Source organism: Schistocerca cancellata, chromosome 1 (genome assembly GCF_023864275.1).
Source record: "Schistocerca cancellata isolate TAMUIC-IGC-003103 chromosome 1, iqSchCanc2.1, whole genome shotgun sequence".
NCBI classification, from domain to species: Eukaryota; Metazoa; Arthropoda; class Insecta; order Orthoptera; family Acrididae; genus Schistocerca; species Schistocerca cancellata.
The window spans coordinates 1,119,066,457-1,119,082,174 of NC_064626.1; the positions used below are offsets into that span (position 1 = coordinate 1,119,066,457).

Here is a 15,718-nt window from a genome sequence, read left to right on the forward strand (position 1 = left end):
GACTGGCAATGGCAAGGAAAGCGTTTCTGAAGAAGAGAAATTTGTTAACATCGAGTATAGATTTAAGTGTCAGGAAGTCATTTCTGAAAGTATTTGTATGGAGTGTAGCCATGTATGGAAGCGAAACAAGGACGATAAATAGTTTGGACAAGAAGAGAATAGAAGCTTTCGAAATGTGGTGCTACAGAAGAATGCTGAAGATTAGATGGGTGGATCACATAACTAACGAGGAGGAAGTATTGAATAGAATTGGGGAGAAGAGGAGTTTGTGGCACAGCTTGACCAGAAGAAGGGATCAGTTGGTAGGACAAGTTCTGAGGCATCAAGGGATCACCAATTTAGTATTGGAGGGCAGCGTGGAGGGTACAAATCGTAGAGGGAGACCAAGAGATGAATACACTAAGCAGATTCAGAAGGATGTAGGTTGCAGTAGGTACTGGGAGATGAAGAAGCTTGCACAGGATAGAGTAGCATGGAGAGCTGCATCAAACCAGTCTCAGGACTGAAGACCACAACCACAACAACAACAACAACAACAACAACATGAGGGGCAGTCAAATGAAAACTTAACATCCACTGCAATGGGACCGTAGAATGATTCCATTCAAAAGTAATCACCACACACATTAAAGCCTTTATCCCAGAGATCAGATGATCAATTCCAGTTTCAAAGAATGCAGTATGCCACTAATGGATCCACAACCACACCCACTTTTGCACTTCCTCATCCAACTGAACCCGATGTCCATGCATGTATTTCTTCAGGTAGCCAAAGATAGGAAATCCACACAGTGCAAGATCTGGGTTGTAGGCAAGAAGTTGGAATTTTTGCCAACCAAAATTGCTGCAGCATAGCCTTCATCCAACTGGCAGTGTGGAGGGAACTTACCGTGCCTCGTGCTAACAGCTTTGGGTTTCTTTAGTGAGGGATGTGTCCACTACTGGCTCTACCACTTGCCCTCAGGCTTGAAATGGTGACACCACGTTGATGACCTTCTCCTTCGAGGAATGTTGTCAGATGGAATCATCCTGTTGTACAATAATGCCTGCCTCCACACTGCCACTTTGACAACGGCTACACTTTCAACACTCAACATCCTCGATACAGCCCCGATATTTTGCTGTGCGATTTTCACATCTTTGGCTACCTGAAGAAAGACATGCAGGATGTATTGTTTCAGTTGGATGAGGATCTGCAAGAGTGGGTCCTCATATTTTGGAAGCATGACTTATTAAATTGATGGTTCGGTATTATTCTCATCTTTTAGTGCCTGTCTTCTTTGGATTTTGGATTATTACATCTTTCTTGAAGTCTGAGGTTACTTCACCTATCTCATATATCGTGCATTTTAAGTGTAGTAGTTTTTGTCTTGGTTGGTTCTCCCAAGGATCTCAATAATTTTGAGTGAGGGAATATCATCAACTCTTAAGTGTTCTGTCAAATTCATCTCACAGTGTCACATCTCTCATATTACATTTATTTACTTCCTCTTCCCTTTCCATAATACTGTCTTCAAGTTTCTTTCCTTACAGCAGCTGTTCTATAAATTCTTTCCATCTTTCAGCCTTCGCTTCTTGGTACACTACTGGCTAGCCATTTGAGCCCTTGATAATCATACAGCTGCTTCTCTTGTCTCAAAAGGTTTCTTTAATTCTGTTGTAGGTAGCATCACCCCCAGGATCATGGACCTTGCGATGGTGGGATGGCTTGCATGCCTCAACAATACAGATAGCTGTACCATAGGCGCAACCACAATGGAGGGTTATCTGCTGTGTGGTTCCTGGAGAGCCGCAGTGGCCTTTCAGCAGTTGCAGGGGCAATGGTCTGGATGATTGATCTGACCTTGTAACATCAGCGCATGGCCTTGTTATGCTGGTACTGTAAATTGCTGAAAGTAATGGGAAACTAAACCTGTAACTTTTCCCACAGGCACACTGCCCTAGTGTATGATTAATGATGATGGCACCCTCTTCTGTAAAATAATCTGGTGGTAAAATAGTCTGCCACTTTGATTTCCAGCAGGTTCTACTCAGGGTGATGATGTCATCTGGAGAAACAAAACTACATACAGGTCAGAGCATGGAATGTTAGCTCCCTTTATCGGGCAGCTCAAGTAGGTTAGAAAACTTAAAAAATGGAAATGGTATAATTTTGCACAGAGCATAATTTAATCATTGCTAAGAATATTGCTAGAAGGTTGTATATGTGGAAGAGAGCAGGAGACACTGGAAGGTTTCCGATAGATTGTATAATGGTGAAACAGAGATTTCAATAAATTGTACAAAACTTCCAGTGCCAGACATGGACTCCGACTATTGGTACGAACTGCAAGTTAAAACTTAAGAAATTGCAACAAAGAAGTAAATTTAGGAGATGGGACCTGGATAATCAGAAAGAACTGGAGATTGCTGAGAATTTCAGAGGAAGCATTAGGCAACAAGTGACTACAACAGGGAAAGGAATAAAATACAAATGGAACAAGTAGCTCTTTGAAAGATGAAATAGTGAAGGCAGCAGAGGATCAAATAGGTAACAAGACAATACTTAACAGTAATCCTTGCTTGTCACAGGAGATACTGAATTTAACTGACGAAAAGAGACAATACAAAAATGAAGCAAGCAAAGGGGAATACAAATGTCGAAAAAATGAGATTGATAGGAAGTGTAAAATGGCCAAGGACAAATGACTAGAGGAGAACTGCGAGGATACAGATATTAGGGGAAAGATGGATACTGCCTACAGGAAAATTGAAGAGGTCTTTGGAGAACAGAGAAATTACTCTATGAATATCACAATCACTGACTCAAAACCAGTACTAAGCAAAGAACAGAAAGCTGAAAGGTGGAAGGAGTATATAGAGGGGATATACAAGGAAAATGAACTTTAAAAGGCAATATTATAGAAAGGGAACAGGACATGGATGAGGTGGGAGATATGACACTGCGAGAAGAGGTTGACAGAGAACTGAAAGACGTAAGTGGAAACAAGGCCCCAGGAGTAGACAACATTCCGTTAGAGCTATTAATAGCCTTGAGAAGCCATGCATGACAAAACTATTCTACCTAGTGTGCAAGATGCACGAGACAGACGAAATATCCTCACACTTCAAGAAGAATGCAATAATTAAAATTCCAAAGAAAACAAGTGCTAACAGGTGTGAATATTACAGAACTATCAGTTTAATACATCATGGTTGCAAAATAAGATGAATTTTTGACCAAAGAATAGAGAAACTGATGACAGAAGCCAACCTCAGACAAGATCAGCTTGAATTCTGGATGAATGTAGGAACACACAAAGCAATACTGACCCAACGACTTCTCTTAAGATAGGTTAAGGAAAGGAAAAACCTACATTTATAGCATTTGTAGACTTGGAAAAAGTTTTTGACTATGTTGACTGGAATACATTGTTTGAAATTCTGAAGGCAGCAGGGGTACAACACAGGGAGCACAAGGGTCTTTACAAGTTGTACAGAAACCAGACAGCAGTAGAGCGGAGCATGAAAAGGAAACAGTGGTTGAAAAGGAGTGAGACAGGATTTAGCCTATACCTGGTGTTATTCAATCTGGACAATGAGCAAGTAGTAAAGGAAACCAAAGAAAAATCTGAAGAAGGAATCAACATTCAGGGACAATAAAGTTAAACTTTTAGGTTTGCCAATGACATTGTAATTTTGTCAGAGACAGCAAAGGACTTTTAACAGCAGTTGAATGAAATAGACAGTGTCTTGAGGGCACAACAAGGATAATGGAATGTAGTCTAATTAAATCAGGAAATGCTAAAGAAATTAAATTAGGAAATGAGAGACTTAAAGTATTAAATGCATTTTGCTATTTGGGCACTAAAGTAAGTGATGAAGGCCAAGGTAGTGAGGATATAATGTGTAGACTGGCAACGGCAAGAGAAGCATTTGTGAAGAAGAGCAATTTGTTAACTTCGTTTATAGATTAGGTGCTAGGAAGTCTTTTCTGAAGGTTTTTGTCTCAAGTATAGCCATGTATACAAGCGAAATGCGGATGATAAATAGTTCAAAAAAGAAGAGAATAGAAGCTTTTGAAATTTAGTGATACAGAAGATAAAATAGGTGATCTAAATGATTAATGGAAAATCTCATATAAAGATGTGAAACAAATACTAACAAAGAGATAGAGGGGCTGGCCAGGCTCAGTACAGCCGATAGATACACAAAAAACAGAACCAAAAATTTTCGTTCCTAGCTTTCGGAACAAATGTTCCTTCATCAGGGAGGAGAGAGGGGAAAGAAAGGGGAGAAGGGAAAGTGGATTCAGTTACTCACAACCCAGGTTATGAAGCAACAGGGAAAGGAAAACAGGGAGGGTAGCAAGGATGGAGGCATGGTTGTCAGAGGGAACGACAACGATGCCTCTATCCTTGCTACCCTCCCTGTTTTCCTTTCCCTGTTGCTTCATAACCTGGGTTGTGAGTAACTGAATCCACTTTCCCTTCTCCCCTTTCTTTCCCCTTTCTCCTCCCTGATGAAGGAACATTTGTTCCGAAAGCTAGGAATGTAAATTTTCGGTTCTGTTTTTTGTGTATCTATCGGCTGTACTGAGCTGAGGTAAGTACTGGCCAGCCCCTCTATCTCTTTGTTAGAAGATAAAATAGATAGCTCATGTAACTAATGAGGAGGTACAGAATAGCACTGGTGAGAAAAGAAATTTTTGCACATCTTGACTAAACGAAGGGATCTGTTGATAGGACATGTCCCGAACGTAAAGGATCACCAATTTAGTATTGTAAGGAAATGTGGAAGGTAAAAATTGTAGAGGGAGACCAAGACAAGAATACAGTAAGCAAGGCTCAAAGGAATGTGGGTTGCATTAGTTATTTGGAAATGAAGAAGCTTGCACAGGATAGGGTAGTACGGAGAGCTGCATCAAAATTCTTCAGACTAAAGACCACAACAACAGGTGGCATCTTTCCTGAAGTGACACAAGCTTCTAGAGATTTGCTTTGCTTCTATATCCATTCCTGCTTTGCAATTTTGCATTTCTTACGAACCTCCTTTTTTTAGACCTCTGTATTCTCTTTTACTGGCATTTTCAAAATTTTCCTTCCGCCAGTTAAATTCATTTTGTGTGTCAACCAAATATTTTTACTGGCTTTGCCTTTTTGCCTATTTGATCCTCTGATGCCTTCTCTACTTCAACTCTCAAAGCTACCTGATGGTCTCCATTGTTATTGCTCCCTTTGAAACTCCTTGAACAACCAATTGTTGTTTCAATGTATCCAGGTCCTATCTCCTTAAATCATAAGAATCAAATTTAATTGTAATTCATACCCAAAATAAGTCACTTACAAGTTCCTAGTCTAGGCAATTCTTAAGTACTGTTTGTTGGTCTGACACCCTTACCAAATTGGACTAATGAAGGAGAAATTCAGAGACCAACTGTACAATTCTTCATGGGTTGATTTTATTTAATTAATTCAGGAAGACAAAAACAACAATAATCTTAGTTCACTGTTGCCCACACTGAAACTGAGTTTATTTAGTGGTTTTGTTCCCTGTGATTCTACTAAACCCAATCAGTACCCTTAAGTAGTAGTAAGAGACCATTTAATAGTTCCTTATTAGACACGATTTCTTCAAACTCTACCAACCCAAATGTTCTGTGTAAATGCAATGTTCAAAATTTCATGTAGACTAATTCTACACATTTTTTAACACCACATCCTCAAGGCATTCAATGATTAAATACAGAATTCACTTAAAACTTATACAATTCATGGAATATTTAATAACAATTTAACAAGCCATTCTACTTACTCATTAGGCCTACATGAATGAAGCAGATAGTTACTTATCTATAGGAGAATGAAAAATTCAAACAGTGCAGTGTGATTAGCTTGACCTACCTCAAGCATCTGCTGCAGGGATAGTAACTGCACACCATTGTGATAGCTCCCATTCTTCACAGTGTTGTGACTAAGGGTGCAAGTGTGAGAGTCACTGAGCTGATCCGAAAGGTTGTCTCCTGTTGACAAAAGTTTCTTTAGATTAGCCAGTCATTCAATACTACAACATAGCTACTTTTATATCAACAACTCTCAGTCACAGGTGTCATTCAGAACCCAGATTAAGGAAAGCATAAACGACTGTTTGGAACAAGCAACACTGGTATCTTTAGAAGAAGAAGAAGAAGAAGAAGAAGAAGAAAAAAAAAAAAAAACTGGTGACATATTAGCCAGAAGATTATTCAAGAAATTAATTTATTCTGTACATTTCATTTTTAGCATATGGCAAAACTAAAGAAAAATATTAAACACAAACAACAAAAAATAAGATAGAAAAAATAAAATAATGAGATAGTATAGAACCAGTACTGGCCAAAAGATTCAAACTCACATCCATAAAACAGCTACAAATTTCTGATTACTTTACATATAAGTTAACACGTTATATGAATATAATAGAGGGAAACATTCCACGTGGGAAAAATATATCTAAAAAGAAAGATGATGAGACTTACCAAACGAAAGCGCTGGCAGGTCGATAGACACACAAACAAACACAAACATACACACAAAATTCTAGCTTTCGCAACCAACAGTTGCTTCGTCAGAAAAGAGGGAAGGAGAGGGAAAGACGAAAGGATGTGGGTTTTAAGGGAGAGGGTAAGGAGTCATTCCAATCCCGGGAGCGGAAAGACTTACCTTAGGGGGAAAAAAGGACAGGTATACACTCGCGCGTGCACACACACACACACATATCCATCCGCATATACACAGACACAAGCATTTTGAAAATGTCTGCTTGTGTCTGTGTATATGTGGATGGATGTGTGTGTGTGTGTGTGTGTGTGTGTGTGTGTGTGTGTGTGTGTGCGCGCGCGAGTGTATACCTGTCCTTTTTTCCCCCTACGGTAAGTCTTTCCGCTCCCGGGATTGGAATGACTCCTTACCCTCTCCCTTAAAACCCACATCCTTTCGTCTTTCCCTCTCCTTCCCTCTTTCCTGACGAAGCAACCGTTGGTTGCGAAAGCTAGAATTTTGTGTGTATGTTTGTGTTTATTTGTGTGTCTATCGACCTGCCAGCGCTTTCGTTTGGTAAGTCTCATCATCTTTCTTTTTAGATATATTTTAACACGTTATATGTTTGATGTTAGGTGTGTGGGTGAGAAAAAGTTTAAGAAAGGTTTGAATTACATTTAAATGTTTGTAGGAAACTGCTAAGGGCTCTCATTGTCTACACTGTATGAGTATACTACGGATTTGGGGGGGGGGGGGGGGTGATTTGCACTCTGGTTGCTAGTTCTTTTCATTCATCTCAATGTTTATGGAGTAATATTTCCTGAACTGCTTGTCTTACAATGATGATTCTGCAGATACATACAGTAGTATATATGTGGATACTGTTTGCAAAACATGTTGTGAATACAGTTAGTAGCACCAGCGTCATGTCTGATGCTGAAGTTTTACTGCATGAACAGCACGAAAACTTTAAGTTAAGATTATACCTCTTAATGTGTAGATTATGATAGTACTTTAAATTTTTAAACTCAGTCAATAATTCTATAAAATGCTGGAACTGCTCCTAGGAGCATTACATAGGCAACGTGCAACTAGAACTGAGCACCATGAAGCATGAACCGGGTTAGCCATTTAGTAATGGCAGATTACAGCAAGTGATACACAGAGATGTAAAGGATAATTCCTTAATGGAACATATTTTCGCATTTAGAGGAGAAAGTTGGTGATTGGAATACCATGAGAAGATTCCATTGCAACCGCCTTTCTTTTAATGACGTCCAGCCCAGATCCTGTATCATTTCAGGGATACTCTCACCCCTATTTCGCGATAATACAAAACGTACAGCCCTTCTTTGAACTTTTTCAATGTACTCCATCAGTCCTATCTGGTAAGGATCCCTACTGCACAACAGTATTCTAAAAGAGGACGGAGAAGCATAGTGTCGGCAGTCTCCTTAATAGATCTGTTACATTTCCTAAGTGTCCTGCCAATAAAACACAGTCTTTTGTTAGCCTTCCCCACATTTTCTAAGTGTTCCTTCCAATTTAAGTTGTTCATAATAGTAATTCCTAGGTATTTAGTTGAATTTACGGCCTTTAGATTTGACTGATTTATCGTGTAAGCGAAGTTTAACGAATTCCTTTTACCACTCATGTGGATGACCTCACACTTTCCATTATGTAGGGTCAATTACCAATTTTCGCATCATACAGATATCTTTTCTAAATCATTTTGCAACTTGATTTTCTGATGACTTTATTAGTCAATAGACCACAGCGTCATCTGCAAACAACCTAAGTTGGCTGCTCAGTTTGTCTCCCACATTGTTTATACAGATGTTGTTGTGGTCTTCAGTCCCGAGACTGGTTTGATACAGCTCTCCATGCTACTCTATCCTGTGCAAGCTTCTTCATCTCCCAGTACCTACTGCAACCTACAACCTTTTGAATCTGCTTAGTGTATTCATCTCTTAGTCTCCCTCTACGATTTTTACCCTCCACTCTGCCCTCCAATACTAAATTGGTGATCCCTTGATGCCTTAGGCATGTCCTACCAACCGATCCTTTCTTCTAGTCAAGTTGTGCCACAAACTTCTCTCCTCCCCAATCCTATTCAATACCTCCTCATTAGTTATGTGATCTACCCATCTCATCTTCAGCATTCTTCTGTAGCACCACATTTCAAAAGCTTCTATTCTCTTCTTGTCCAAACTATTTATTGTCCACGTTTCACTTCCATACATGGCTACACTCCACTATACTCGATGTTAACAAATTTCTCTTCTTCAGAAACGCTTTCCTTGCCATTGCCAGTCTACATTTTATATCCTCTCTACTTCGACCATCATCAGTTATTTTGCTCCCCATATAGCAAAACTCCTTTACTACTTTAAGTGTCTCATTTCCTAATCTAACACCCTCCGCATCACCCAACTTAATTCGACTACATTCCATTATCCTCGTTTTGCTTTTGTTGATGTTCATCTTATATTCTCCCTTCAAGACTCTGTCCATTCCGTTGAACTCCTCTTCCAAGTCCTTTGCTGTCTCTGACAGAATTACAATGTCATCGGCGAACCTCGAAGTTTTGATTTCTTCTCCATGGATTTTTAATACCTACTCCGAATTTTTTCTTTTGTTTCCTTCACTGCTTGCTCAATACACAGATTGATTAACATCGGCGAGGGGGGGGGGGGGGGGGAGGCTACAACCCTGTCTCACTCCCTTCCCAACCACTGCTTCCCTTTCATGCTCCTCGACTCTTATAACTGCCATCTGGTTTCTGTACAAATTGTAAATAGCCTTTCGCTCCCTGTATTTTACCCTTGCCACCTTCAGAATTTGAAAGAGAGTATTCCAGTCAACATTGTCAAAAGCTTTCTCTAAGTCTACAAATGCTAGAAACGTAGGTTTGCCTTTCCTTAATCTAGCTTCTAACAAGGGTACCTCCCCATCACACCCCCTTCCGATTTAGTTATAAGTTGGCACAGTCGATAGGCCTTGAAAAACTGAACACAAATCGATCGAGAAAACAGGAAGAAGTTGTATGGAACTATGAAAAAATAAGCCAAATATACAAACTAAGTAGTCCATGCGCACCATATGCAACATCAAGGACACTGTGCGCTCTAGAGCGCTGTGGTCCTGTGGTTAGTGTGAAGAGCTGCAGAACGAATGGTCCTTGGTTCAAGTCTTTCCTCCAGTGAAAAGTTTACTTTCTTTATTTTCGCAAAGTTATGATCTGTCCGTTCGTTGATCGACATCTCTGTTCACTGTAATGAGTTTAGTGTCTGTGTTTTGCGACCGCACCGCAAAACCGTGCAATTAGGAGACGAAAGGACGTGCCACTCCAATGGGAACTGAAAAATTTGATCCCAAAGTCATAGGTCAACCGATTCCCCCACAGGAAAACACGTCTGATATATTCTATACGACACTGGTGACGGCAAGTGTGTCACATGACAGGAACATGTTGTCGACCCACATAACTTGTACACTTGGCGAATGGGTAAAAAGATTCTTCTACCTTACCTGATTTAGGTTTTCTTGTGGATGTGATAACCACTCCCAAAAATGTAATAAAAACACAAGAGTTTGTCACATAAACTGAAAATAAAAAGTTAAAATTTTCACTCGAGGGAAGACTTGAACCAAGGACCTCCCGTTCCGCAGCTGCTGACACTAACCACGGGACCACGACGCCCTTGAGCTGTTTTCGTCCATGATGTTGCCTATGTTGCACATGGACTACTCAGTTTGTATATTTTGCTTATTTTTTCATAGTTCCACACAACTTCTTCCTGTTTTCTCGATGGATTTGTGTTCAGTTTTTCAAGGCCTATCCACTGTGCCAACTTATAACTAAATCTGAGGGGGGTGCTATGGGGAGGTTCCCTTGTAAGATAAGTCGTAGGGTCAGTATTGCCTCACATGTTCCAATATTTCTACGGAATCCAAACTGATCTTCCCCGAGGTTGGCTTCTTCTAGTTTTTCCATTCGTCTGTAAAGAATTCGTGTTAGTATTTTGCAGCTGTGGCTTATTAAACAGATTGTTCGGTAATTTTCACATCTGTCAACACCTGCTTTCCTTGGGATTGGAATTATTATATTCTTCTTGAAGTCTGATGGTATTTCGCTTGTCTCATACATCTTGCTCATCAGATGGTAGAGTTTTGTCAGGACTGGCTCTCCCAAGGCTGTCAGTAGTTCTAATGGAATGTTGTCTACTCCCGGGGCCTTGTTTCGACTTAGGTCTTGTACAGATAAGAAATAGCAAAGGGCCTGTAACACTACCTTGGGGAATGCCAGAAATCGCTTCTGTTGTACTCTAAGACTTTCCGTCAATTACTACTAACTGTGACACCTCTGACATGAAATCGCAAATCCAGTCTGAAATCGCGGATCCAGTCACATAACTGAGACGATGTTCCATCAGCACATAATTTCACTACAAGCCACTTCTGTGGTACAGTATCAAAAGCCTTCCGGAAATCCAGAAATACGGAATCGATCTGAAATCCCTTGTCAATAGCACTCAATGCTTCATGCGAGTAAAGAGCTAGTTGTGTTTCACAAGAATGATGTTTTCTAAATCCATGTTCACTGTGTGTCAACAGACTGTTTTCTTCGAGGTAATTCATAATGTCCGGACACATTATATGTTCCAAAATCCTGCTGCATATCAACATTAATGATACGGGCCTGTAATTTAGTGGATTACTCCTACTACCCTTCTTGAATAGTGGTGTGAACTGTGCAACTTTCCAGTCTTTAGGTATGGATCTTTCACAGAGCGAATGGTTGTATATGATTGTTAAGTATGGACCAGAAGACTTGCTTTTATTAAGTGATTTAAGTTGCTTCACTACTCCGATGAGATCTACTTCTACATTACTCATGCTGGCAGCTGTTCTTGATTCGAATTCTGTAATATTCACTTCGTCGTCTTTTGTGAAGGCGTTTTGGAAGGCTGTGTCTAGTAACTCTGCTTTGGCAGCACTGTCTTCTATAGAATCTCCAATGCTATCATGGAGAGAAGGCATTGATTGTCTCTTGCCACTAACATACTTCACATACAACCAGAATCTCTTTGGATTTTCTGCCAGGTTCCGAGACAAAGTTTCCTTGTGGAAACTATTATAAGCATCTCACACTGAAGTCTGTGCTAAATTTCGAGCTTCTGTAAAACATCACCAATCTTGGAGATTTTCATCACTTTAAATTTGGCATGTTTTTTTCGTTGTTTCTGCAAAGTGTTCTGACAAGTTTTGTGTACCAAGGAAAATCGGCTGCGTCGTTTGTTAATTTATCTGGTACAAATGAACAATAAGCTACTCAAATCACTTTTAGGACATAAACACAAATTGCTATGACTAAAAGAATACACAAATAAGATGCTTTATAATTAGAGACACATAACAGTGACATTACTGTGTGTCCTCTTTTTGTTGATGGAGCACAAATACATTCTCATGATGAAGGTTGAATAAACAAGAAAGCAACCTGCAGAAGATTGCTGCTTTGCTGTTACCGCCTCACCCCCCTCCTCTGAAGGACTCCTTTCCACAAGCTCCTACTGTGAAACACACTACAATTCCATAAACCCTTTGATGGTCATTTCTTGGCTGTGGTCTTCTCATCAATATCATTGTTATTCACTTCTAGTCCCATGCTCTTGGCTGAAGACACAATCTCATTGACTGCAGGCACCACAGTTACTAACTCAAATGCTTCAGTGTCAAATTCGTGAATGCACTCTGGCCAAAACTTCTTCCAAGCAGAATTGAGAGTTCTTTGGGTAACCCCTTCCCATGCATTTCAGACATCCTGACACAGGCAGCAATGTTGAAGTGGAATTTCCAACATTCTCTGAAAGTGAGCTTGGCAGCTTCAGTCAACTCAAAGCAATGCTCAAAGAGTGCTTTAGCGTAGAGCTCCTTAAAAATTAGGTTAGAAATAATCTGCTGGTCCATAGGCTGGAGTAATGGAGCGGTGTTGGAGGCAGAAATTGGATCTTGATGAACTGAAATTCTTCAAGGAGGTGTTCTTGGAGGCCTGGAGAATGGACAGGAGCACTGCCCATTACAAGCAAGGATTGAAATGGCAGATTCATCTCATTCAAATATTTCACGAAAGGACCAATCACTTCATTGATGCAATCACAAAAAAGATTGTGTGTCACGCAAGTCTTTTTGTTTGACCTCCACATTGCATTTTATCTGCTCTTCTGGACATTACACTTCTTGAAGGTTCGTGGAGCTTCTGAATGTAAACAAGCAGCAGCGTAATTTTCAAATTGCTGCTTCCATTGGCACAGAATATCAGTGTGACATGGTCTTTCATTGGCTGTGACCGGGCAATGCATTCTCCTCTGCTGTTGTAAAGGTACGCTTCAGCACACAACAGACACCTCTCGTTGCAATTAAAAACCTGTTGCGGCAGATAACCCTAAGAACACACGAGCACCTTGAAGATGCTGATGAAGTTCTCTACGGCCTATGTCAGAAGTGGCTGCTTTGCCTCACCGTGCTGTGGATGCCAGTTCTTCTCTTAAACTTCTCGAACCACCCACGGCTTTCCTTAAACACTTCTTCGGCCACTGATGATCCTGGCATCTTCTTGACGAGGTCGGCAAAAATCACTCTCACCTTCTCACAAGATGATGTTCTCATTAATAGTGTCACCTTGCAATTGCTTTTCATGTATCCATATAAGGAGCAACCTTTTGAAATCACCCAGAATACGAAGCCGTTGTTTAGATACCCTAGTCACTCCCTTTGAAGCATCTGTCTTCTTAATCTTGTCCTTGTTCTTGAGGATAGTGCAAATAGTTGATGTAGACCGATTGTATGTGTGCTAAATTAGCAATGTTCACACAACATTTGCATTTTGTAATGATTTTACGTTTCATTTATAAGGTCAATTTCTTTCTCTTATGGTCATCATCTTGAGGCTTTATCTCTGGGAATATTTCTACAAAGGTTATTAAAATTTGCAAAAAAATACAACATTGTGTGTGAACACAAGTTTAGAAAAATGTGCGATCACAAGCTGCAATAAGATGGTAGCAGAAATAGCACTAGAACCATACCCCACAGTACGTACTAAAGACATTGTTCATATGCTGCTTCTGTCAATGAAGAGTGTTCAATTAGTTGAACATTTCCCTGGCCATGTGTGAGTGGTTGGTGACGTCATACTAAATCATCGTCACTCGTTATGGGAAACATCACTCGTTAAGTGAGTAATTTTTTAAAAATATGTTTTGCTCTTTATGTGCAAAGCGTGTTATGGGAGGTGCTCGCTAAGCGAGGTTCCACTGTACTGCTTATTCCTCACATAGCACGTCCAATTTTGAAGTCCCTGTGCCAACTGCATTCACGTTAAAATGACTTGTTTATACATTCTCCCACCCCAGTTAGTGTGTTCAAATTTGGTGATGTCAGTACTGTTTGGCTGCTGCAACCTTGCTGCTGAAAGTTCTGGGAGTGGTATGAGTAGGAGTTTTGATATGAGATGAGGAAACATGCAGGGATACAATGTACTGTTTAGTGCGGGCAGCTCTGTGGGTCCCACAAATAATTTGCTACAGTAGAAATGATGTGCATAAATTGTTCATATAGTTTGGCGGTAACTCCAACTTCTGTAGCAACCAAACAATAAATTGTATGTTTCTTAGCATGTAACAAAGTCGCCGGTATTCTTCATTCATGTTTAATGTTTGACCGTCCCTCGGTGAGGGATTTTTTTGTGTCGAATGGCGTACCTATGTGTCATGGACAAAAAGACTGTGAGATAGTTAACAAATGAAGCAAAGCAGAAAATTATTAAGGAAGTTGACAAAAAATCACATATGAAACAAGCTGATCTTGCATAAAAACTGAACACTCCTTCGTCAACATTAAATACATAGTGAACAAATGAAAAGCAGTTGAAGTAGAAAGTTTGGAAAGACTAAATGGCAGATGAAAATAAGTGCATAACAGTCAGTTTTCAGAACTGGGTAACAAGCTACTGATGTGGATAAAATAGGCTTGTGCTTTGAATCTTACAATTGATGGTACTGTGCTTCATGCTGAAGCAATATATTTGGCATGAAATTTGGGACTCACAGATTTCAAAGTGTCCATTGGCACTGTAAAGTTCAAAAACTGATATAATTTAGCTTAAAAATGTGTTCTGGGTGAGGCTGGAAGTGTTAACACTGACACTATTCAGCCATGGAAAAATATTTTTCCATCTATCATAGAAAAGTACAGTCCCAAAGATGTTTTTAATGCAGATGAAACGGACCCCCTTTTTTTTCACTTTCTGCCTGATAACTCTCTGGAGTTGAGGGAACAGAAACACCATGGCAGAAAATTTAGTAAAGATAGGCTAACTGTATTATTACATTATAATGAAATTGGAAAAGAAAAGTTGGTGCCATTAATAATTCAAAAAGGTGAAGAGCCTGTGGCACTTTAAAAATACGTGGAAATTTCCAAGTAAATATCATTTGTGAAATTCTTGCATGCCTGGGACACCAAGATGCATGTTACAAATAAGAAACTCGTTCTGTTTATAGACCAATGCGCAGTGCATCATCAAGATACGTTGTACCTATGTAATATAAATGTAGTGTTTTTTCTCCCAACTAGCTACCTTCAGCCACTCACCCACGGTGCTATAAAATGCCTAAAACAAAAATACAGAAGATTATTGTACAGAAGAGTGTGGCCTGTCTTCATACTACAATGATAAAGGTAAAGAGCTCAGATGCTACACATTTTGGAAGAAGCACCTGGGTTTCCATGCAAGAAGCATAATCTCAAACTGCTAGCTCTCATAGGATACTTACAGAAGGCATCATATCGCAAATAAAGGAATTGCAGCTGAGCATTGGCAGCATATGATGGGGTAAGAAGAGACAACTGACTGCCTTAGCTTTGATGCATACGTCGATGCAACAAAGGTGTTTCCAACTGCCAGTCTATGACAGCTGATGGAGTCTTGCAGGAGGAGATGGCAGTAAAACAAGAAGAGACTGAAGAAGACTATGAACCAGAAACTTTGCCAGTTCCTACATTATCCAAAGTTATTAAAGCAATGGACACTGTTAAGTGTTACGTGATGAGTTTTGAAGTCGGTGAAGAAGTGATGAATGTATTATGAAGATGGACAATACAGTAGAGTCTCGATTATCCGACCTTCTGTGTTATCTGACCATTTCACCGCACCG

The 15,718-nt window shown here is 39.9% G+C and overlaps 1 protein-coding gene across 1 annotated transcript in view; it reads right to left on the reverse strand.

Moving 5' to 3' along the window:
* Window positions 1–15,718, reverse strand: part of LOC126092296 (gametogenetin-binding protein 2-like) — a 137,220-nt gene that overhangs the window by 23,273 nt on the left and 98,229 nt on the right. Inside the window, exon 10 of the mRNA XM_049907818.1 lies at window positions 5,883–6,001. Within this exon, the coding sequence (XP_049763775.1) occupies window positions 5,883–6,001 (119 nt within the window). The remainder of the gene's footprint in view (window positions 1–5,882; window positions 6,002–15,718) is intronic.